Consider the following 22951-nt stretch of genomic DNA (forward strand, 5'->3'; position numbering starts at 1 on the left):
TGGGGGCGCCCCGACTGCGGCCCCCGCCGAGGAGCAGCGCCGTCTCCTCCCGAGAGACCCGGGCCCACTGCCACGGCAGCCCCCGCCCACCGTCAGGGCTGCCCCCGCCCGGTTCGGCTCCGCGCCGTGCGGAGGGCTGCGGGGGCGGGCACCGTCTGCCCGGTGGGGAGGCGAAGGGAGCCCGGCGGTGACTCACTCGGTGACTCCATTCTGCGCCAGGCACACCGAGCCCGAGCCTCGGGTGGGCCCCCCTGCGCCGCCGAGCACCCAAGGAGGGGGCTATGGGCCATTTATTGCCGCTGTCACCGCCGGACAGCCCCACGCAAGCAGCCGGCCACCCCTTCCACTGACCTGGAGAGATGCTTCAGGATCTGCTTCTTAATAATCCCCGCCATGGTGTCTGCTGGCCCGCGCCCCTCACGACAACCAGCCAGGACCAGGGACGCGCCTCATCCCTCCTCTTCCCCCTGCCCGGGCTGGGGAGACCGCCGGGAGCGGAGCCGCTGCCTCCGCTCACGCTTACTCGGCCCCCGCCGCCATCTTGGCTGCAGCATCGCCTAGTGACGGGGGGCGGCGGCGACGGGGCGGTAACGGGGAGGGCTGGAACCGGAGCCACCGCCCCGCGCGCGGAGCGGCGGACCCGGGCAGGCGGAGGCGGGGCAGAGGCGCCTACCACTGTGCCCCGCTCGGAGACCCGCTCCCCGCCGCAGCCGGGGTCTGCCTGGTCAGCACCGCTGGCCCCGCGCATCGCCCTCAGCCAACCCCGCCCGCCTTTTCTCCGCTCTTCTCCACCTGCTTCTTTCCTTCCTCTTCAGCCTTCCCATCCCCAAGAGTCTTGACAGCGGCTCCCTGCGCCCGCACCAGCGGCTCCATCCCTCCTCCCGCCTGTGGACCGTGTCCCCCGTGGGTCCGCTTCCCCCTTACTCCCATGCGCCCAGCCCGCTCGCCCCCCGAGCGGCCGATACCTGTTGTTATTCTTGTTGAAAATCTGTCAGAGGTGCCACTAAAACGTGTTATGTTTAACTGCAAGGGGAAAAGAAATGGTTCTAGTATTTAGCAAGAATTCCTCTTGATAAAATGCTTCGTTAACTCATTAATACTTGGCATTAATACCTGCATGTCATGATCTTCCCAAGCGTTCTGCAGAGCGCACTCACACCACCAATAATTAAAGTTAAGTTTTTTTCAGATAAAATCCATTGCTCTGGTTCTTCTGTCATTCATTGGGATTATCCGTGAGACATCCTTTTTAGACCTCAATATCCAGCTACAAAAAAACCAGTCCTCAATTTTATTTTCTTTTTTGTCCATCTGGGATTCCCAAAACCATCCCAAAATAATAGGTTGAGCAAGAACACAACCTCAGAAGCAACAAATTTGAGCCTACTATCTATTCTTCCAGAGAAAGGTGGAAGAGAGAAAGCAGCAAGCCCTGCCTGGACAGCCACTGGTCTTCTCCTGGGCCTGATCTTGACTCACAACTGCAAGCCAGGACAGCTACTGCTCCAACAGCAGAACCCAGAAGGATCATGGCCAGCTGAACAGCTTAGTGTTGGAAACATCCAAGGAAATGGCAATAAATTCATATGTATCTATGCATACATAATATTTCCTTTCATCCAAATTTCTTAGCAATTACTCAAACCCACAGACTTGTAAAACCAAATCGTTCCGCAGGTGCTTAGCTTTCACCTGGTGTCTGTGGCAAGTAAAAAACTACAAGTTATTTTGAGATAATAGTTTCTCATGCTGTAGCAAAGTTTCCAAGTATTAGTTGTCAATGTATTCGTTTTGTTCATCCAGTAACTCTTTTTTTCTGGGAGTCCCTCATTCAGAAAAGGTATATTGAAGAATTTCAGTGGTGGGTAACACCACAACAGTAACCAGGTACCCTAAACAGAAGTATTACCTGGGGGGAAAAATTTAACACTTGTAACATTAAGAAGCTTTTCAGATGTAACCTCTATATGGACAATGGCTTGCTGCCTCTGTAATATGTTCTAGAGATGCTGAGGAAAGACATCAGACAGCATTTCTTTTGCTTCTCATATACATAACAGATTAATAATTCACAAGCAATGAACCAAAACCCCAAGGACCTGTGAGTCAGAAATATGAAGCAGTAACAGAAAAAAATAGGTCAGGAGAGGAACATTTTCAATTGATTTTTCCAAGCATTTAAAAATCAATCAGTTGTGTAATACTGACCTCATTATGTTCTTTAAAGAGATTTATAAAGTGGGAATGAGCTGTGTGTGAAGCTCACAGTTTTATTCCTGGTTTAAGTTCCATTTTCTCAACTAGAAAAATTCTACCAGTGTCTTGGAGACATGATGGTCGTCATCATAGTGGATCAGCCTCTCACCAAAACAGAAAATATGAGGAGTAAGGAAAGCAGGACCCATTTCAGGTGTTCTGCAAGCATAGCTCTGGCAGAAAGAGAAAGCCCAGAGGCTCTCCACTGATGTCAAAATTGGAAGCCAGAAATATTCTTGCCTGGCAGGGCTGTTCTGAATCATGACCTCATGTTCTCTCCCATCTCTTGGAGCACACTGAATGGGGACACAAAGGAAAATGCACAAGTCAAGTCTCCTCACCCCAGGTGATTAATCAGAAGGTCACGTGGTAAGGAGCTCATCAGAAAATCTGACACTTCTGTTTAGAGCCTGATGCAAATCATTATCAGGATATCCCCAGACTATGTTCATTAACACTTTGAACTGATTCTCTGAATCACAGTTGCATGTTTGCTAGCAGATAACTTCCTGCTAGCGTGTTGGTGATAATTAGGTTTCATAGCAATGGTGGTCTTAGGTTGATGGTTGGACTCTATGATCTTAGAGGTCTTTTCCAGCTGAAACAATTCTATGATTCCATGATTTGTCACAATTCTGTGTGTTTTGGGTTTTCATTACAAACCCGTAATTTTCTATTACTATACCTGTTGATGGGTGAAGAAGGAGAACAACCAACACTTTACAGTGTTCTTTAGAAGAATTCAGACACTCCTGAACTGGAAAAACAGGCTTTTGATAATTCCTTTGACCTTTCCTCAAGAGCCAAAGAATCCCTACTAGAGAAGGGATTACAGAGGCTGTCCTTAAGATACTGACAAGCACGTAAAGAGGATTGGTCTCAAATCAGATTGCCATGCATTCTGCTGAACACCCTGGCTCATGGAAAGACATTTGATATTTGTTAGGGTAAAGAATCATCAAGAGTCACATTTTAAAGTTCTGATAATTCCAGGAAAACCAATTACATACAGATAAAAAAAAATGTAATGCACTTTATTGGATAACAAGAATGATACTAATGATGGTAAGTAAAACATAAATAAAGGAAAATTCATGGCAAAAACAAATGCAAGATCCTGCACCTGAGACAACGAAGTGCAGGTTGGGATCTGTGTGCAGACAGGAAGCAGCCTTGGGACCTGGAGGCCCTTGTGAGAAAGAATTTCTTGACTGAAAGGATTCTTGGGCATTGTATTGGCTTGCTCAGGTAGAGTCCCCATCCCTGGAGGTACTGAAGATGGAGTGCTTAGGGATACAGTTTAGTTAAGGACTCATCAGTGATGGGCTAATGATTGGACTCAATCATAAAGGTTTTGTCCAGTCTAGGCAATTCTGTGATCATCTCACCCCAGTTCCCTATTCCACTGAATGCTGGGCCAGATGATCTCTAGGAGTCCCTTCCAATCTGGGCTGTGCCATGGTTCTGCGATTCTATAAAGGTGTGATATATCTGACACTGACTTCACTAAAAGCAAAGCTGAGCAGTGGCAACAAACAGCAACAGCAGGCACTTTTTGCTATTTATAACAGAAGCGTGTTAATGACAACACACTTAAAATAACGTCAAAATAATTACAGTGGAATTTAAAGAGTTGTCTCCCTTTTAATTTCGTGACATTCTCACAGAGAAAAGCAAGTGCTGCGTGCTTAGTTCTCACATCAGGCGATTCCCACCCATCGCATTTCTTCCCGGAGTGCTGGGTTCCCGGCAGCAGTGGCACCAAGCTGCCCCGAGTCAGCTGTGACACGATCCGCAGCTTCCACGAGGACAAGGCACTACCCGAGCAGGACTGGTCTCTGGTTTTACACACCCCGGAGGAGGAATCACCCCTATTCGGCAAACCCCTCCCCGCCGGGCTCTTGCCTTGAGCGCCCGTGCCCGCTGCGGTCCTGCTGGGAGGGTGCAACCCATGGAGCAGGACCTCGGAGTGCTAGTGGACAGCAAGCTATGCGTTGGACAGCAATGTGCCCTGCTGGCCAAAACGACAAACGGCATCGTGGAGTGCATGAAGTGTGTCCAGCAAGGCTGGGGAAGTTCTCCTCCGCCTCCCCCCTGGTGAGACCACATCTAGAATACACTGTCCAGTTTTGGGTTCCCTAAGAGAGACAGGGATCTACCGGGGAGAATCCAATGGAGAGCTACGAGGATAACTGGGGGACTTGAACTCCTCTCTCCTATGACGAAAGACAGAGACCTTGGGCTGAGACGGGATCGTATTAATGCCTATAAATACCTGAGGGGTGCGTGTCAGGATGAAGGTTACTGCCACTTCGGTGGTGCCCAGTGATAGGACAAGGAACAACGGGTCTACGCTGCAACACAGTAAGTTCCACATTGATATGAGAAGAGACTTCTTTGCTGTGAGGCTGACAGAGCCCTGAAGCAGGCTGCCCAGAAAGGTTGTGAAGTCTCTTTCTCTGACGACTTTCAAAACTCGCCTGGATGCGTTCCCGTGCGGCCTGTCCTATGTGATCCTGCCTTGACAGAGGGTTTGGACTCGATGATCTCTAGAGGTCCAGTCCGACCCCTAGCATTCTATGATTCTGTGACTCGCTGCTTCCCTTCAGCGATCGTCACCACCTCGCCGACCGCAATTTCCCGGCGCCACTGGATGGCGCTGCGGCCCCTGGCGAAGGAAGGAGCTGTCCGCGCAGGCGCGCTGAAGCCGCAGGGACCAGCACCGGAATTGGCGCTCGACGGAAGCGACTCCGTGTCACCTCCCCCCGCCCGTCTCTTAGGAGAGAGCTTCCGGGTAACGCCTGACCAATAGCCTCCGCCGCTCCGCCAGCGTCACCGGCGCCACGTGAGCATCCGGCGGCGGCCGTTTCCGCGGCACTTCTGCGTCCCGTCAGGCAACGCGCGCGCGCGCGGTTCTTCCACTCTATGGTAACCATAGAGATCCACGGCGGTGGCGGATCAATACTGGGACGGCGGCGGCCGTGGCGCCGTGGGGAACATGGCGACCCTGGTGCTGGATAACGGCGCCTACAACGCCAAGATCGGCTACAGCCATGCGAACGTCAGGTAAGGGCCCGAGAGGAAGCGAGACGGGCGGGAGGGAGTTCCCTTATCGCTCTACCGGAGCCCTCTCGGCGCTCCTCGCCTCCGTCTGGCCTCACCGGAGACCGCTTCTCACCTGCGGGCGGGCCGCCAGTGCGCCTGCGCTCACCATGAACAGGCCCAGCCTGGCCCCGCCTCTGCGGCGGGTGCGGGGCTCCTCCCCCACCGCCCGCCGACGGGAGGGGGCGGTCGGTTCCTGGCAGTGGCGGTGCCTGAGCGAGGGGGAGGTCTCTACAGCCTTGGTGGTGTGGTGGTGCTGCGGGGTGTGCGTGTGTCTCTTTCCAGTAAGTGTACCAGAGGTGTCAGAAGTTGGGGGTTTCCCTCTTAACCGACTCAAGTAATGGATTTCAACCAAAGCACAGCAGTAAAAACGTTGCCGAAAGTGTACTGTTTGTATAAAGAGGTTAAATGTGTCGCACGCCATGATGGTTAGGAAATCTCCCAATGTTTTCCAGCGTTATTCCAAACTGCCAGTTCAGATCAAAGACTGCACGCTTGAAAACCTTCACGGCAAATCAACTGGATGAAATTAAAGATCCCTCTGGGCTTTTTTACATTCTCCCTTTTCAGAAAGTAAGTAAGATATCCTAAGTTTTAACATTATAGCCAAACGTAAGTAGTTTTAAGGAATAGTTTTCATACAGTATGCTCCAACTACAGGATTATATCTAGTGTAGAGAGAACAGTCAAAATCAGCAGAGTGAAGTTTAACCATTAGAGAGTCTGAGAATAATTTAGGTTGGAAGAGACCCCTAAGATCATCAAGGCCAGCTGTTAACCCAACACTGCTAGGTCACCACTAAACTGTGTCACCAAGTGCCAAATCTGCACTGTCTTTTGAATACATGCAGGGATGGTGACTCAACATGGTCCCTGGGTAACCTTTTCCAGGGCTTGACAACCCTCTCAGTGAAGAAATTTTTCCCAGTATCCAACCTAAATCTCCCCTGGAGCAACTTGAGGCCATTTCTTGTGTTACCGTTTGTCTCCTGTGAGAAGAGACCGACCCCCACCTTGCTACAGCCTCCTTTCAGGTAGTTGTAGAGTTTCCCCTGAGCCTCCTTTTCTCCAGGATAAACAATGCCAGTTCTTCAGCCAGTCATCATAAGATTTGTTCTCCAGACCCTTCACCAGCTTCATGCTTTCCTTTGGACATCCTCCAGCACCTCAATGCCTTTATTGGAGTGTGGGGCCCCAAAATGGCAAAGGTCTGGCATCACCAGTGCTGACTACAGGGGCGCAATCACTTCCCTAGTCCTGCTGGCCACACTTGTTTCTGTTACAGGCTAGGATGCTCTTGGCCTTCTTGGCCACTTGGGTACACTGCTGGCTCACCTTCAGCAGCTGTCAACCAACAACCTCCAGGTCCTTTTCCATTGGGTAGCTTTCCAGCCACTTTGCTGTCCATGCAAATCCTGTAGTGTTTCATGGGATTGTTGTGACCCAAGTGCAGGACCCAGCATTTGGCCTTCTTGAACCTCATACCATCTGCCCCAGCCCATAGATACAGTCTGTCCAGATCCCTCTGTCACCTTGAGTATATCAAGTAGATGAACTGTTCTGCCCAGCTTTGTGTCACCTGTAGACTCATTGACAGTGCCCTTGATCCCCTTGTCCAGATCACTGATAATAAACAGAACTGGCCCCAAAACTGAACCCTGGGGAACTCCATTTGTGACCAGCCATCACATGGATTTAACACCATTCACCACCACTCTTTGGGCCCAGCCATCCAGCCAGTTTCTTGCCCAGCAAAGAGCACACCTGTCTTAAGACGTGAGCTGCCAGTTATTCTAGGGGGATGCTGTGGGAATCTGTCAAAGGCTTATACTATAGTCCATGTAAACATACACAGCCTTTCCCTCATCCACTAAGTGGGTCACCTTGTCCTAGAAGGAGGTCAGGTTAGTCAAGCTTTCATAAGCCCATGCTGACTGGGCCTGGTCACCTGGTTGTTCTGTATGTGCTGCGTGATGGCACTCAAGGCAGTCTGCTCCATCACCTTCCCAGACTTCTGTCAAATGATGTGTACAGAAAACACAATTTATGTTGTCTTTGTTGTGTAGCAATTATTATGTTGATGGGGGATGTACCATTCTTTATCCTCTGTGGCATTTACTCTTTAGCACAGAAATGTGATTTTAGACTTTCTTACTCTGAAATGTCTTTATATTACCAGGCTGTCAGTCACCTGACAGGACTTTTTTTTTTTTTCAGTTCTATTAATTTATTTTTTGAATGGATTTTATTTCCTAAATTGTGTAATTTATCATTTTTTCCCTGAATTCCTACAGGGTTACTTGGTGAACTGGGATGTCCAGAGGCAGGTTTGGGATTATCTTTTTGGAAAAGAAATGTATCAAGTAAGAGCCTTTAAACAATTACAGTTTCTGTGTGGGCTAAAAGGTTAAATACTGACTAATGGGATTAACAGAAGTACATCAAATGTTCAATAGAGCTGATGAGCTCACTGTTCTCTTTGAAAGTACCTCCAATTAGAAATCTCAAGGATTTATCTTTTTGCAAACTGAAGAATATTTGTACTTTGAGCTCTGGTGTAACTGCTTTAAAAGCATGTACATTTTTTAGCCTTGTGTGTATTTGTACTGAGTTCAGCTCACATATGTGAGGAGACTCACGTCAGTATAATTAAAAACAGGAGCAGAAAATATATATGAAGGGGTTCCCTTCTATTTCACCCATTCATTTGATAAAGTATCACTGCTCATGAAGTCTTTGGAAAAAGCCAAATCTTTCTAAGCCTAGCTTCTACAAACAGGGCAAGTGGTAATCAGATTTACATGAGCTTCAACTGCTGCAAAATGTAGTCTAAACCTCCTAAGTTTTAAGTGATGACAAACTTCAATGTATTTTTCACAGGTGGATTTTGTAGACACCAATATTATTATTACTGAACCTTATTTTAACTTCACTTCCATCCAAGAATCCATGAATGAAATTCTGTTTGAAGAATATCAGTTTCAGGCAGTTCTCAGAGTCAATGGTGAGTCTGTCTCCCTCTAGTTTGCATGGATATGGTTTGAATGTTAGCCAGGTCAAGAAATAAATCCATATGCATGCACGTGTACACACACACACACACATATAAAACCAGTAAAGAAACAAATTAACTTCCTCCCTGGCTCTTGAGTAATATGCTTTATTACTCAAGTAATGTGCTTTATTACTCAACCTTTATATGCTTGACTAATTTGTACTTGCACTGGATTAAACTTCTTTCTTTTTCAGAAATTCCATTCTTCTCATGCTGTTCTTAAGAGTGTAATGCTATATAATTAAAGGAAATTTGAGGAGAGCCAGGGTGACAGAGATAAAAGATGGCTTTTGAAAGAGGATAGCATCTAACAAAAATTTGCATGAAGTCTTTCATAGCTTTCCTTTTTGTGGGGAGTGGGTCTGGCTTTTTGGTTTGTATTAACAAATGGAACACAAGACTAGAGGAAATGGTTACACCAGGAGAGGTTTAGGCTGGGTATTAGGAAATATTTCTTCACAGAAAGGGTTATCAAACATTGGAATGATCTGCCCAGGGCAGTGGTGCAGTCACCATCCCTGGAGGTGTTTAAGCAGTATTTGGACCTGGTGCTTAGGGACGTAGTTTAGTGCTGGGTTGAGGGTTGGACTGAATGATCTTTGAGCTCTCTTCCAACCAGATATATTCTGTGATTCTATGATTGCAATCATGAAATGTATTGTGTCTTAAAGGGGATGTGCAAGTAATACCACAACTCTTCTGCAAGATAGCTGGACATAGGATACTCCTGTAGATAGGTTTGATAAATAGTGATGTGATCAATCTGCTTTAGGAGAGGAAACTGAACATGGGCTGGCATTACTGAAAAAGGATAAATGGGGCATATATGATACCTTATCCACTGTCATATGTTGGCTGTAGTATTATATCCTGGGGGCTTGAAAGTCTGTCAAAGGGATTTAAAATACAAAGCAAGTACACTTCCATATCAATGTAAAATCTGAAAGTCTGGAATGAAGGAATGAAATGTTCTGTATTTCAGCTGGAGCTCTGAGTGCTCACAGGTACTTCCGAGATAATCCATCAGAGCTGTGTTGCATCATTGTGGATAGTGGATATTCTTTTACACACATTGTACCTTACTGTAGAAGTAAAAAGAAGAAAGAAGCAATCATCAGGTAAACTGCCTATTATTTTATATATATATACACACCTAGGTTTTATGTGTATATATATATATATATACACACACATATATATATGTATATATATGTAACCTAGAAAAATTGTTAGCTGTTCCTGAAGCTAATAATGACAGAACTCCTTGTGTTCCTCTTCTTCCACAGGATTAATGTTGGAGGAAAACTCTTAACTAACCACCTAAAGGAGATAATCTCTTACAGGTAAGGAATGCTGACCAGGTCTCGAGACCTGGTATGAAATGAGCTAGAAGTTTATGGGGATATTCTTAAGTTCAAGACAAATTAAAGTGAAATTAAGATCTTTGAAGAATTAGGCTGTTAAAATGCCAGCACTTTTGAAGTTGCTGAGGCTGCTTCTGTGTTCCCAATTATTTGAGTCTTTAGTATTTTCTGAGATGTCCCAATAGATCATCAGTCAGTTTGCTAAGTGATTCTATCAGTATCACAAATACAACTCATCAGGACCAACAATTATATTTACCTTGGCACTTTGTCTTGGTAAAGGTCTTTGTTAGTAGAGCTAATTGCAAGGTTATGACTACACTTGTAATGAAGACATTGGGCAAGTGCAAGTAGATGTTTGTATTCGTTGAACTGTGAAATAGGAAAATACTCAACTCCAGTAGGCCAGGAATGGTTTTGTAAATTGAATATGAATTTTAGATACTGAAACTGTAGCTTTTTGTGATTTGCAACCTGTGATTGCTCATCTCCAGGGGCAAACTGGACAAATAATGCTAAGACTGAATTAGTCTTAAACCTCTGTTTGGTTTTTTGTTGGTTGGTTTGTTTGCACAGGCAGCTACATGTTATGGATGAAACCCATGTAATTAACCAAGTGAAAGAAGATGTGTGTTATGTTTCTCAAGACTTTTACAAGGACATGGACATTGCCAAGTATGTATACAGTGGTACTAGATGTTAAAGCTGGCATTTCTGAATAATCTATTTGTACAAATAAAGCTATACCCTTAATCAGAAAATCTAATTAAGTCAAAGGAAGTTTGTCAGTATAAAAATAGTTGAGATTTAGAATTTATTCTTTATTCTGTTGTATTTTACATTCTTTTAGGCTGAAAGGAGAGGAAAATACTGTGATGGTAGACTATGTTTTGCCAGACTTCAGCACAATCAAAAAAGGATTTTGTAAGGTAATGCTAATAGGGTTTTTAAAGTGGTTTTTTTTTGACTGTTTCCCTGTAGAAGTCTAGTAGAGAGGGTAAAAAGACTTCCTTTTATTTTAAAGCTATATTGTATTTTTTTCCATCCTATGCATTAATTTGTAACGTTTTCCTTAGGCACTTGAGATGAAAATCAAACACTATTGTTCCAGCATAGCATTTTGTGGCCTGTTATTTAATATTTGCAGGGTTTTTTTACCCTGGTGCTCTGTCATGCAGTCTATCCATATCATTATTGTTGGGGGCTTTTTAAAGTTAAGTGGGAAAATGTTTTCCCCATGTTTCTCTGAATTTCATTTAAATACCCTAATAGGTAGAAGGTTTCAAGTCATGTTATAGCAGAACTTGAAAAGTCTTCACACCAATGAAGACAACTGAAGAATTTAATCTCATTTACTGAGTTGGCCAGTTTCAAGAGCAGTCCCAATGTTTTAAGGCCACTCTTGTCCATACCTGTTATATTTTGGTGGAGGCAAACCTACAGTCGATAAAAGCAGAGTCACTTCAGATTTAATACCTGGGTATGTATTGTTCTTAAAAGATTTACTGATAATACAACTTCAGGTAGAATGTATTGCTTCCTTCTGCAGTACATAAAAAAGATTAGCTGAATACTCCTAAGATGTAATTTCCTTTCTTAAGCACTTACTGTTATTCATGTCTTTAATATAGCCAAGGGAGGAGATGGTGTTAAGTGGAAAATACAAGACTGGTGAACAAATACTTCGTCTAGCAAATGAAAGATTTGCAGTTCCAGAAATTCTCTTCCATCCTTCAGATATTGGTATTCAAGAGATGGGAATTCCTGAAGCCATTGTTTATTCCATTCAGAATTTGCCTGAAGGTATAACCTGAAGCAGATTTTGAAAAGTGTGGGTGTGTAGGTGGTGGTTTGGGGGTTTTCGGGGGGGGGGTTTGCTTGTTTTGATGTTTTTTTAGTGGGGTTTTTTGTTTGGGTTTTTGTTTGGTTGGTTTGGGGGTTTATTGTTGTTTTGAGGGTTTTTTTGTACTCTCAAGATGCCAGTCATTAAGTTGTGAACTTCTGTCTTCCACTGTGTGTCAGATTGTCTACAAGCTTCTCTGTTGGGCAAGCACAGATTTGCCGTGATTTGATTGGTTTCTGCTCTTGTTTCAGTTAATAGCTGTAGACGTAATTCTTCTTACCCTCCTTTTGTGACATGACCTGTCTGTCTTTGATGCTGACAATGGAATATGCTTGAAATTAGTTTTTGTTGTATTTTAAAATACAGCTTTCCAACTTAAAAATTAAACTGACCAAACTCAGTAATTTAAGCATTGAAGCATAAAAGCTTTCTGACTGCTGTTTGTCAGAAGTAAACCCAGAACTTCCATTTTATAGGTATGATGTACATGTAATTAATGTTACTATTACAAAGAAAGCTTTCATAAAACTTATGAAACCACATAAATACTTGTGTGGCATTGAGGCTATTATTTTGTACTCTTAGAAACTGCACAACTTAAAATCCCTTCTGAAAAGGGAATTGTGTTGGCAGACATGAAAAGTAATACACAATGTAATGGTAGGTATCAAAGCCAAATTCTAAAGATCAGAGTGTGATTAATCACTTTCTTGTAATTCTGAATAAAACTATAATGGGTGTGATCATTAGTTGTTCATGAAATTCTTCTCTGACATTTCTTACTTGTGTTGGAATTCATAACAAACATGGGGGGGGAAACCTTCTAATCTTCAGTCTGTAACTAGAGATTTACTTCTTTTGCCAGAAATGCAGCCTCATTTCTTCAAGAACATAGTTCTGACTGGGGGAAACACCCTTTTCCCAGGCTTCAGAGATCGAGTTTATTCTGAAGTTCGATGTCTTACTCCAACTGATTATGATGTTTCTGTTGTTCTTCCTGAAAAGTAAGTCCTAAACTGTACACAACAAGCTTTGTCCCTCTAGCAGAATAAACTGTAAAATAAGATTACTTTGGCTGGTAGATTAGTAAAGGGATTTAATTTAAATGTTAAGTGAACCAAAATTATATAAGACTATTTTAAAGCAGTGTAGTTTCAGACAAACCAAATTAATTAGAGAGCACCTGCTTGCCCGGTACTTTGACTAATGAAGTTAAGCATCTAAGCTTTCTCAGTCTTCTTACATTGCAAACAGAAAAATAAGGATCAATTGTCATGAAGTGGATTCATGTAAGATTAGAGTTTTGACTTTAATGCTTAATGCACCTTAATGCTGCTATGTCATTATTAATGTAGCCACTTCAGGGAGCTGGAAAGGGCAGCCTCTTTGCAGAGAGAGTATACAGTTGAGACAAAAGAAGTCTATCTTGAAAGCAAAAACAAACAATAAATCATTAATAATAATATTTTTTAAAGACTATTTTTTTTTTTTCAGTTTTCTTGAAGAATCAATATCTTTGCAAAGTAAATACAAAAACATCTCTGCCTCCTGCCCTCTTAGTACCTGCCTCCAAAGAGGCAGTTTTGGTTTTTATAAAAAACAAAATCAGTAAGCCTTGGTAAAATTTCCACAGTGGGATAACATTGATTTAGCAATGAAAAATATTTTGTTACATAAGTATTGCTGAATACACATCTTGGAAATTATGTATGCTCCATTTTAAGTCAATTTACAGATGAGTAACGACAATTCTGTTCATTTTTCAGCCCTATTACTTATTCTTGGGAAGGTGGGAAGCTCATCTCTGAAAATGATGATTTTGAAGACTTGGTAGTAACTAGAGATGATTATGAAGAACATGGACACAACATCTGTGAAGAGAAATTTGACATCTAGGTAGCATAGTTGGATACATTGCTATTCCATTGTTCGACTCGGAATGGAACTCTTTGAAGGATAACCTGTGAGGATTGTGTTTTAGCTTTCCTGTATTTAAGTGGGTTGGGAAAAAAAATAAGTTTCAGATTTTAAAAATAAAAGTGTTGCAAGCCCAGCTGTATGAAAGATGTTGTCATTTCCTTATGTTCTCATCTTTTACTGATTGCTTCATTGTATTCATAGTGCAGAAAACCTCCATGCCTGAGGCAATAAAAATATTGAATGCTTGTAGTTACCTGAAACTAACAAGAGGAAACCAAGAGTCTTTTTCCCCCTCCCCCCCAGTTAATATTATTTTACTTTGTGCATGCAACTGAATGGACATCAAACATCTCAAAAGGTCTCTCTGAGATTCTCCATCTTGAAATGGAATAATTGAGTTTTATTTTCTGTTACTTTAGTGAATAGCCATGAAAGGAATATAGGCAAAAAAGCTTGAAATGAGTTTTCTTACTTTTGGAATGTAACTGGAAGCATAATGCTAAAAAGCAGTAATCTGTAGTCCAAACTTGTTCTGGTCAGCAGGCCCTTACATTTAAGATCACAATTCTTGAAACAGAAGAATGCAAATTAGTAAAGTCTTGTCAGGGTTGGTGATTCTCGTCCCATAAGCTGCAGGAAGCACCTTGGCAGCTATAAACTCCTCCTCTCCCCATTAAGCATTTTCTTACTCTTTGATACCTGGTTCTACACCCACTGAGCTGCCTCTTCCTTCTGAAGACACTAGGAAATTATAAGACCGATTCAGCCATTTTTATGCAATGCTTTATTATCACCTTTAAATTAGTACAAGAAAATTATAATCAAGTCAAAGTGCATGAATTATTTTTTAAATAGTTTTTTTTCCCCCCACAAGCAAAACCCTGTCCATCAATGCCTACAAATTGCCATGTTATCAACCTTCTCTGTTACCAAGTTCAGTATTTTCTGGACCAGGCTCACTTGAGAAGTGGTATCTCTGTCCTTGGAGATTGTTCCAAACTCACAACAGGTAAGCCCTGAGCAACCTATGCTAATTGATTCCACCTTGAGCAGAGCAGTAGAATTAGACCAGAGATAAATTTCAACATCAATTCTTCATTTCTATGTCAAATACATGATCAAACATCTGTCAGGACAATGGAAGAAGTAATTTAACCCCCATAACATTATATTGCATCTGTAATTACTTGAATCAACATTTCCTTGGCAATGTACAATGAACCACCAGTGTGTCAAGACAGACCAATGTGCTTTCTAGCTTGGCTCTATGAATCCATAAATACTCAGTATTTATGACAACTGGATGCTATCAAAGTATCTTCATGTTAAAATTCCTCAAGTACACCTGGAGATCCAAAACTAATTTTTTCTCCAAAATGTAATTTTTTTCACTTGCTTTTGCATAACTTCCACATTAGCAACAGCTAATCAGCAGCAGTTCAGTCTGCCAGAGTGGGGGAAGAGTAGCATGCTCTAAGTGACAGGGCACACACAGGTCCCCTGCCTAATGAATCTTGCCTGCCACACATCCCAGTGACCAGCTCCTAACGTTTTTGACTCGCTTTGTGCACTTGCAATACTCATAGGAGTTGTAATGCACAGTTTAAAATTTTCTTACAGGTAAATTAAGAGCTACAGATAAAGACCTTACTGGTAATCAACTCAAGTATGGCCTGAGTGTAGACTTGGCTCAGCTAGAAAACCATGGGGTTGTGGGACAGAAGGAAAACAAAAAGTGCCAAACCCTGAACTCAAAGTAGCACAAGCAGTGTGCTATTATTACTAAAAGTATGTTTTACTTAAGAGTCATTAAGTAGAGGTGTGGTTTTTTCAGTAGCATAGCAATTTTGATAGGTGCATCTTCCTGTAACTGAAGATGCAAGGACATAAAGAAGAAAATGGTTTGCATCATGAACAATGTTCATATGTACCCTCCCTCTGTTTTTATCAAAGGCTGCATTGATGTCTAACTATTTAGAGTACAAAATTCACATCCAGTTTTACAGCCACTGCAATAGACAAGAGAATGGTATTTTCTGAGTTCTTTCATTAACTTCTTTTTCTGCTTCAAAGGAACAGTTGGGTCATTGTCCACCTCTTGAGCCAGTGCCAGAAGATACCGATTTGTTTGGTGTTTTTGATCTTCATATTCCTTATCTGTCACACGCTGACAGAAGGTGAAGCCTTTGTAAAAAAGCAGAGGTTCAACTGTTTAATGTATCATAGAACTGTTGAGGTTGGGTGAGACCTTTGAGATCATCAACCAGCTGCCCAGAGCTCACAATCCCACCACTACTGCTAAAACACTACCAGTAAAACCATGTCCCTAAGCACCACATCCATACTTGTTTGAAATACCTCCAGGGGTGCTGATGCCACCGCTCATGTAAGGACCTGATTAACACAGATCCATTGATATCCCAGGTCAGATGTAACTACAATTCTCTGCAAGTGACAAGAAACCTACAGCTTTCCACTGAGCATCTGAGCATTAATTGCAAAAATAAAATGGACAAGCAGTGTAATAATTGCAAACTTGCAGATTGAATCTCCCAAACTTAGGGCAAATACAGCACAGGGTTCGTACCCGAGTTGTGCGTTCAGTGTACTGACAGAGATCACACAGGCTCCAGGAGCATGTGGACAGATAACTCATTCCTCTGTTACTTGTATCTGCATTTTTTTAGCTACACAATATGTGATAATCAAAACATTGAGCTAGAAGCAATTTGGACACATTCCAGAACCCAACACAGATGGTAAAAGATTCTGTATGTACCAAACACTTCTCAGACAGCTGCTCTATTAAATACAACATTAAACAGCACCATAACTTTCAGCATTATTCAGTTCTCCAGTGCACTGGCAATACAGAAGTCAAAAGGAAGAAGCTAAGAAGTCAGAGAGAAATTATTTAAGTCAACCCTTTTAAATCACAGTGCTGAAAGGTATTTTTGACAGTAAGGCCAGATGAAATGTTAACTCAGGAAAGAAATGAGCTGGAAAACACCAATCCCATATAAACACCAAGTGTCAAATGCCTTCCTTTTGGGATACACTACCCTTTTCTCTAAGTGTTAGGCTCTTCATAAATGAGGTGCTTACCCAGAAAAGGAGGAGAGTTTCTTGAAAACACTACACAGTCAAGGCCTGTGCTCAAGCCAGCTTTTTAGAACCTCACACTACTGAGCTCTGTGAGAATTTTTAGGTGTCTTGTGGCAGAGATACAAGAATTCGGTTCCAAAATGTAAAAATCACATCAAGTTCACAAACCAAATTATAAGCAAATCACTTGAGGAAGCGTATTTTGCACTCAATTCACCAGAAGTAATTATTTAGTAAAAAAAATAGTGTTCAAACTAGACAATTAATAGAATCCTTATCCTCTAATGTTCAGAAATCAGTGCTTTACTTATACCAGATAAATTTCATTCTTTGGTGAATTAGCTGCTAGTTTCTTTAAGGGTTCACTTCTAATAAAGGAAAAGAACAGCTCATGCAGATTTACAGTCACAAGACAGTGTATGCATTGATGCTAAATCTATTTGTATTAAAAAATTTATGCCAAAATGTGTATAACATTTACCTGAATTGATATCTGGATCTTGTCCTTCCAGCAAACTCTCAAGTCTCCTACTAGTTAGTTCCAGAAGAGTCAAAGGAGTCTGAAAATACAAACCAACAATTAGTAGATAGCCATCAGAGTGCCAGAAGGCCTCTATAGAAATTTTAAATACTCTTTTAAACACAAATGCTGCAAATAAAGACAGAGGATATACATATAAAGCTCTCCAAAAACTGTCCTTCATAGTCTGAAACAGCTCCTCACCCTACTTGACTGTACTATTAAACTCTTAACTGACAGAACATTAAACTCTGCTCCACATACCTCTCATCTCTAAGGAGGCCCTTTATCACATTTAACACTAAAGATGACAAAGCCAGCAAGGTAAGGAAAATGCTACCTTGAAGAGCTCAGAGTGATTGTCCATCAGAAACTGAGTCAGCAGCTCTGCCTGTGCTTTTGACAATGCTTTATTTTGTAGGATGAACTTAGTACATGTCTTGATGATCACCGACCTGTTATCAAACTAGAAGAAGAAGAACTCAAATGTGGCATCAGATTTACTTGCAGTGTGTCAGCAAAGTATAACAGGGTGGGATCAGTGGAAAGAACATCTTGATATCTAAAACCAAATCACATTGGAAGGCAGTAAACAGAATACTTCTAACTTAAAACTTAGCTTTGCTATAGGAAAAAGGTATTTCCCACATTCAGTGTAACAGAGACTTACTTGTTTCTGTAATTTGTAGCCCTCGGGGTCAGATGCAATGGCAATGAATGTCAGCAGTCTGTGTAGCTCCTCTCGGGTATTTGGTGCTAATAATTTTAAATACAGCTGTGATGCCTCTACAGCTTGATCTGTTTTTCCTTTTCCTGCAATGGAGTATAACAGAGTACTCAGTGAAAATTGTTCAGTCAACACACTTGAATTCCAATATTAATCCCCTTCTTGGATTCCACCCCCCCTTAAAAAAGCAGGTCATCTCAGTGACTTCTGAAATCCTTCAGCAAGGCTCACTACAGCATTTATTCAATGTAAGCCTTAAAACCTTTGACCCACTGCTAGTCGAGGAACAGATTCACTAGGACAACATACAAGGGCATTGCTATGTTGTGTCTAAATGCAAACACTAAAGAGATGTTTGTGTTGACACATCTTTGTGTTATATTCCAGGATTTGTCTTGAAGTTCTTAATAAGCTGAACGATTCTAACTGTCTCATTGCTTTGAGGTTTCTTTGCTTGGTTGTGTTGGGGCTTTTTGTTGTTTTCTTCTGTTTAATTTTTGCCTTGCTTTCTTTGGATTTTTGTTTTTGCCATTGAGAGGTTTTGCAGTTTTGTTTGTTTGTTTTGTTGCTGATGGTTGCTCATCACCCCCTTTAAGCCATTAGCTAGAAGTTTCTCATCAAAACATGGAAAATGTCCTATAAAAATCCCTTTAAATGATAATTCTAGTTACTTTCATTTTGACAATGAGGAACTATCAAAAAGCCAAGTAACTCTAAGACAAGAGCAAGATGAGGGCAGATAGACCTACATGTAATTTTCTGGCCTGTGCCCTATTAACAGGACAGGAGTTATATTTCACAAGAAATAATCCAGAACAAGCCACCTTTGGAACTGTCTTTGTTTAAAAAGAACACCCAAAGAGCCACTGACCCTTTCCCAAAAGAAGAGCACACAAAAAAGCAGGAAAGAGAATTACAAAAGGACATGATCAAGATAGGTTAAGGGTGCAGATATGAAGAGAGGAGGTGAAGTAATTTCTAGAGAAATGTTTAAGAGTTTCTCTGATCTTTTATGAAGCTTTCACTTGTGTTTTTTTTGTTCCAGAGATTGCTCTTACCTATAAGTTCTATAATTCCTGAATGAATATCAAGATCCTGAGCAGCAAGAAGGGAGTCCTTCTTTTGACTATAATACTTTACTATAACATCAAAAAGAATCTTCTTGTATGCATTCAGACTGCAGGGGGTGTTAGTGCTTGGAGGTAACTGCTGACTAACCATCACTATGAATTGGTCTGGGAAATACTCCAAGCATTCGATTGCTGCATAGAGCCATTTATCAAGCCTGTAAAAGGAAAAGCTAATTTTAGTGCTCACTTTAAAATGCTCTACCTATTCTTATTTAATCCTTTAAAAGAAATTAAGACAGAAATCAGCATGCAGGTACAGCCACATTAAACTTGTTGCTTATTAAGCCATTTATGTAACTTATTTCTCTACAGTACTTCAAGGACCTGCTCAAAAGAGGCAGCTTCCATGGTTTTCCTGTGCTGTAGGCAATACACCCAAGGTATGTTCAGATTAAAACAAGCTGCAATTCTGACAGACTGGCACTCACTCCAACACACTTGCCTGATTCAGCTACTATTTACAACCAAACACATCCCACTGTAATAGTTATCAAAAAGATGCAATCCCGTGCACTGCAAAAACCCACTAGGGCTAACCAGGGTGAGAAAGGCAGGAACTGGATTTTACAAAGAGAAACAAGACAGTTAGTTTGATAACAGCAAAGATAAAAATAGTTTACATCCCAGAAGACTGTGGAACTGGTTTTCAATTCCAGTATCTGTTATTAAGATCTAGAAATGAGGTGTCTAGTCTAGAAGCCAGGAGTGTTTTCAACAACTGAGGCTAAAGTTTTAACGTCCAATCCTAAACTTTTTGTGAATTCTTTTACCACTTCTGAAGAGAAATCAGCAGAGGAAAGTATATTAATGCCACCCCTGTCTACAAGTATAAAAGTCTGGCAATGTTTATTTTGTTCACTTCAATTTTTGATCAAGAATAAAGTGAAACGTTTGCTAACAATATTGTTTCACAGATGTATTACTTACTCAGGTAAGTTTAAACTACATGTAACTTCTCTGTCCAGGAAAGTATTTGAGATAATCAAGTCTTCTTCCTTGCTGAAACAGTCTGGTTTTGTCTTCACTGAAGACACCAAGATACCTTCTAGAAGGGGAACATCAATTATCTGCAGCAGTCGTAGCAGGGCCTGCTGTTTCCAGACATCATCTATTACTGATATCATAAGCAGACAAGAAAACACCCTCAGAGATAAGATTTTATGCAAAACACTAACCTTTGTTGTTACTCAGAAACGTTTTACATGCTCAAAGAAAACAAGGTAACGGCATAGTGTAAAGTTTCTGTGTTGGAGAAAAAAAAAGGATCAAAATAGGAATACTAATTGAAAAGAAGGCTTTAAAGACAACATCTCAACAAATATTAGAATTAGTAATAATCTATTCAATAATATGCACATGAAAAAACATGCAAATATCAAAAGGAATCATATCATATAGACATATCTTAAAATCTATTTCTTTCTGAAGTGGTGTTTGCATAAATAGAATGGCACCACCCTGCAAAAACTTAACCCTGGTTTGTTTCCTTCAGTTTACTTACTATAAGCACTTACCCATTTAGCTCTGATTTAGCTACTTTGTCATTAGTAACACATTAAATTAAGGACTCTGAAGGGCAGTGTTTTACAGAAATTAGGCACTCCAAGTAGATAGAGCAAAAAAAAATAAAAAATCAAGGTTTTAAAAAGAAAAAAGGAAAGTAAAAATCAATCCTCACCTGTTTTTGAAAGCAGACGAGTTGGTTCATTAATCATGATCTTTGGAGGTAAAGATGCATGAACATTTATGGATTGAAGCAGCTCTTCCACCCTCTTTTTGTCAGCTGCTTCTAATGCTAAGGGGTTTGAAAGTGTTGTTTCACACTTCACCCTGCTCAGTGAGGGGCAGAAAAAAAAGTTACACATCTAACAAATACCATCATGGCACATTTATCTTTCTGTCAGTTCCTAAATTGCTGTTCAATCAGAACTTCTGGGCTTCACTGTAGCTGGGCTCTATCCAGCCAGAAAAACCAATCATCTACATCTGCTTGGTGGAAAGGTCAAGGACATTGATTGCAAATACTGTTTACAATTCCCTTTCTTTCATCAGTGTCTAACAAGTACCTCATTCATACTAACTCTCAGACTTCAGCACAACTGATTGCAAACCAACACGATTCCTAGGCTTCAGCCACTGTGCCAGACTCTATGCTAAACAACAATGGGCTTAACATGACATGAATTGCACCTGCAATTTTGGCATGACATTTCTCAAAACTGGCCCATAGTTTTCAAAGTCTCCAATACTTGGGTTAGACAGACATAACTTCATCTATAGGTAACATTAACATTTAAAAGAGGGAAGAAAAAAAGAAGAGAACAAAAAAAGTCAGACTAGTTCAGGGTAACTCACTGGGAACATCTCTTTCTCTTCTGTTTGCAGATTTGTTCAGGAGACAAGCTGTCACTGTCTTTATTCTTTCTTGGAAGAGGAGTAAGACTGCTGTTTACAAATCTATAGAGACTAGTGTTTGTGTCTTCAAACTCTGTCTCTTTCTCATTCTTGAATAAATAAAGCTTTGCTCCAACCGGCTCAAACACCTTGTGATCCATCAACGCTTGGCATACACGGACTCCTTTCAGCCGAGAAATATCATTGCAGCTCAGGTACATGCTTTGCATCAGATGGCTCAGTACCACATCAACAGCATTTGATCCAGTGAAGCAGTTTTTGTATGTTTTCAGATGTTGGCGACGCCTTTTGATCTCCACTTGACTGTGAAGGGCATGAATAATACTGTTCCAGAGCTGAGTTGCTTGAAAAGGACCATCACAATCTGCAAAATATTTACAGGGAAGTTTGACAGATGTTTATAAAGCTTCAGTTTTTAACATTTTGAAAAAATATTTTTACTCTGTGAAATTAGTTATAAGTAAATAAATATTAAAAGTCTCCAGTATGCAAGCTTAATTTTACAAAGGGGAAGAAAACATCTTAGCAACCCATCCTGTTTGTAAGCTGACTCCCATTTGCTAAGGTGTCAGCAACATAGAACAAAAATACACCAAAACAGGCGAGGAAGGTTTTGTTGTTGTCACGAACAGCAATATCTATTGCATGTATGCACACATGCACATTAATTCATTATAGAAGTACAGAACGGCTGAGGCTTACAGGGACCTCTGGGGACTATCTGGTCCAACCCCACTTGCTCAATTAGGGCTACCTAGAGCTTGTCATCCCAGGACCACTTTCAGACAGTTGCTGAACATCTCCAAAGCTGAAGAACCCACAACCTCTATGGGCACCACAACGAAGAGCTTGGCTCCAAGCCTCTGCACTCTCGCTTCGGGTACTTGTGCACATTAATAAAAAGCCCCTGAACCTTCTCTTCTCTTCTCCAGGCTTAACAGCTGCCTCAGCCTCACCTTCCCCAGCACCCAGTTTCCCCTGCTCATAGCACTCTCGGTTCAGCAAACGACAAACCGACTTTAAACCTGCTTGCCAAGCTCCGCTCCGAACGCTCGGACCCGGCCTGTCCCTGGCAGTGACGCTTACCCACAGCTCCCGGGGGCACTACCACAGGCAGCTCCTCTTTGCCCTGTACAGCAGCTGACCCCTGCCCTAGCTCCCACCCTCCCGGCCGCGAACTGGCAGCCGCGGGCGCCCCTCCAACGGACGGGCCGGCGCCAACCCCTCAGCCCGTTCGACTCCGCTGGGCTCCGCTCCCGGGCGAGGCGCAGAGCTGCCGTCAACCCCACGGGCGCTAGGGCAGGAAAAGCCGCCACAGCGGAGAGACGGGGACGACTCTCCTTCCCCCACCTCGCCTCCGCCCGCTGCCCCGCCGCAACTCTAGCTCGCTGTGACTCCGGAGCCTCCTGAACCGCGGAGTCAAATAAACCGCCATAAGGGCGGCCGGTGCCGCTGGCGGAAACTGGTGCAGTGCATCACTTCCCGCCCTCCTCCGCCTCACCCGGCCACCGCCC

The 22951-nt window shown here is 42.2% G+C and overlaps 3 protein-coding genes across 4 annotated transcripts in view; 1 reads left to right on the top strand and 2 right to left on the bottom strand.

The window, feature by feature from the left end:
• The window catches only part of BLTP3B (bridge-like lipid transfer protein family member 3B), a 51321-nt gene extending 50746 nt beyond the window's left edge, over positions 1-575 (bottom strand). For both annotated transcript variants that reach the window (XM_054167676.1, XM_054167677.1), the window contains exon 1: positions 352-575. In XM_054167676.1, coding sequence (XP_054023651.1) covers positions 352-395 — 44 coding nt within the window. In that variant the 5' untranslated portion in view covers positions 396-575. The remainder of the gene's footprint in view (positions 1-351) is intronic.
• A 4464-nt stretch (positions 576-5039) lies between these two features.
• ACTR6 (actin related protein 6) lies at positions 5040-13775 on the top strand. The gene is made up of 11 exons (XM_054168094.1): positions 5040-5322; positions 5814-5931; positions 7653-7721; positions 8239-8362; positions 9396-9531; positions 9700-9756; positions 10354-10452; positions 10628-10706; positions 11409-11580; positions 12486-12624; positions 13387-13775. Exons 1-11 carry the CDS (start codon positions 5255-5257, stop codon positions 13514-13516), a joined length of 1191 nt encoding a protein of 396 aa, XP_054024069.1. The 5' UTR covers positions 5040-5254; the 3' UTR covers positions 13517-13775.
• Positions 13776-15496: 1721 nt separating this feature from the next.
• Positions 15497-22872, bottom strand: DEPDC4 (DEP domain containing 4). The gene is made up of 9 exons (XM_054167907.1): positions 22788-22872; positions 21378-21801; positions 20701-20855; positions 19950-20136; positions 18951-19177; positions 17836-17978; positions 17506-17631; positions 17127-17205; positions 15497-15724 (listed from the first exon to the last, which is right to left on the bottom strand). Exons 1-9 carry the CDS (start codon positions 22870-22872, stop codon positions 15507-15509), a joined length of 1644 nt encoding a protein of 547 aa, XP_054023882.1. The 3' UTR covers positions 15497-15506.
• Between the last annotated feature and the right edge of the window lie 79 nt (positions 22873-22951).

The sequence above is a fragment of the Dryobates pubescens genome, chromosome 15 (assembly GCF_014839835.1).
Source record: "Dryobates pubescens isolate bDryPub1 chromosome 15, bDryPub1.pri, whole genome shotgun sequence".
NCBI lineage: Eukaryota > Metazoa > Chordata > Aves > Piciformes > Picidae > Dryobates > Dryobates pubescens.

Bases quoted from the DNA above. Each gene is read 5' to 3' on its own strand.
- ACTR6 (XM_054168094.1), top strand. From the start codon at position 5,255: ATGGCGACCCTGGTGCTGGATAACGGCGCCTACAACGCCAAGATCGGC. The intron at 9,757-10,353 runs GTAAGGAATGCT...TTGTTTGCACAG, and splicing joins AAGGAGATAATCTCTTACAG to GCAGCTACATGTTATGGATG. The intron at 11,581-12,485 runs GTATAACCTGAA...TTCTTTTGCCAG, and splicing joins CATTCAGAATTTGCCTGAAG to AAATGCAGCCTCATTTCTTC.
- DEPDC4 (XM_054167907.1), bottom strand. From the start codon at position 22,872: ATGGCGGTTTATTTGACTCCGCGGTTCAGGAGGCTCCGGAGTCACAGC. The intron at 17,632-17,835 runs GTAAGTCTCTGT...TTCTTCTTCTAG, and splicing joins GCTACAAATTACAGAAACAA to TTTGATAACAGGTCGGTGAT. The intron at 15,725-17,126 runs GTAAATGTTATA...TTTTTTACAAAG, and splicing joins AGATCCAGATATCAATTCAG to GCTTCACCTTCTGTCAGCGT.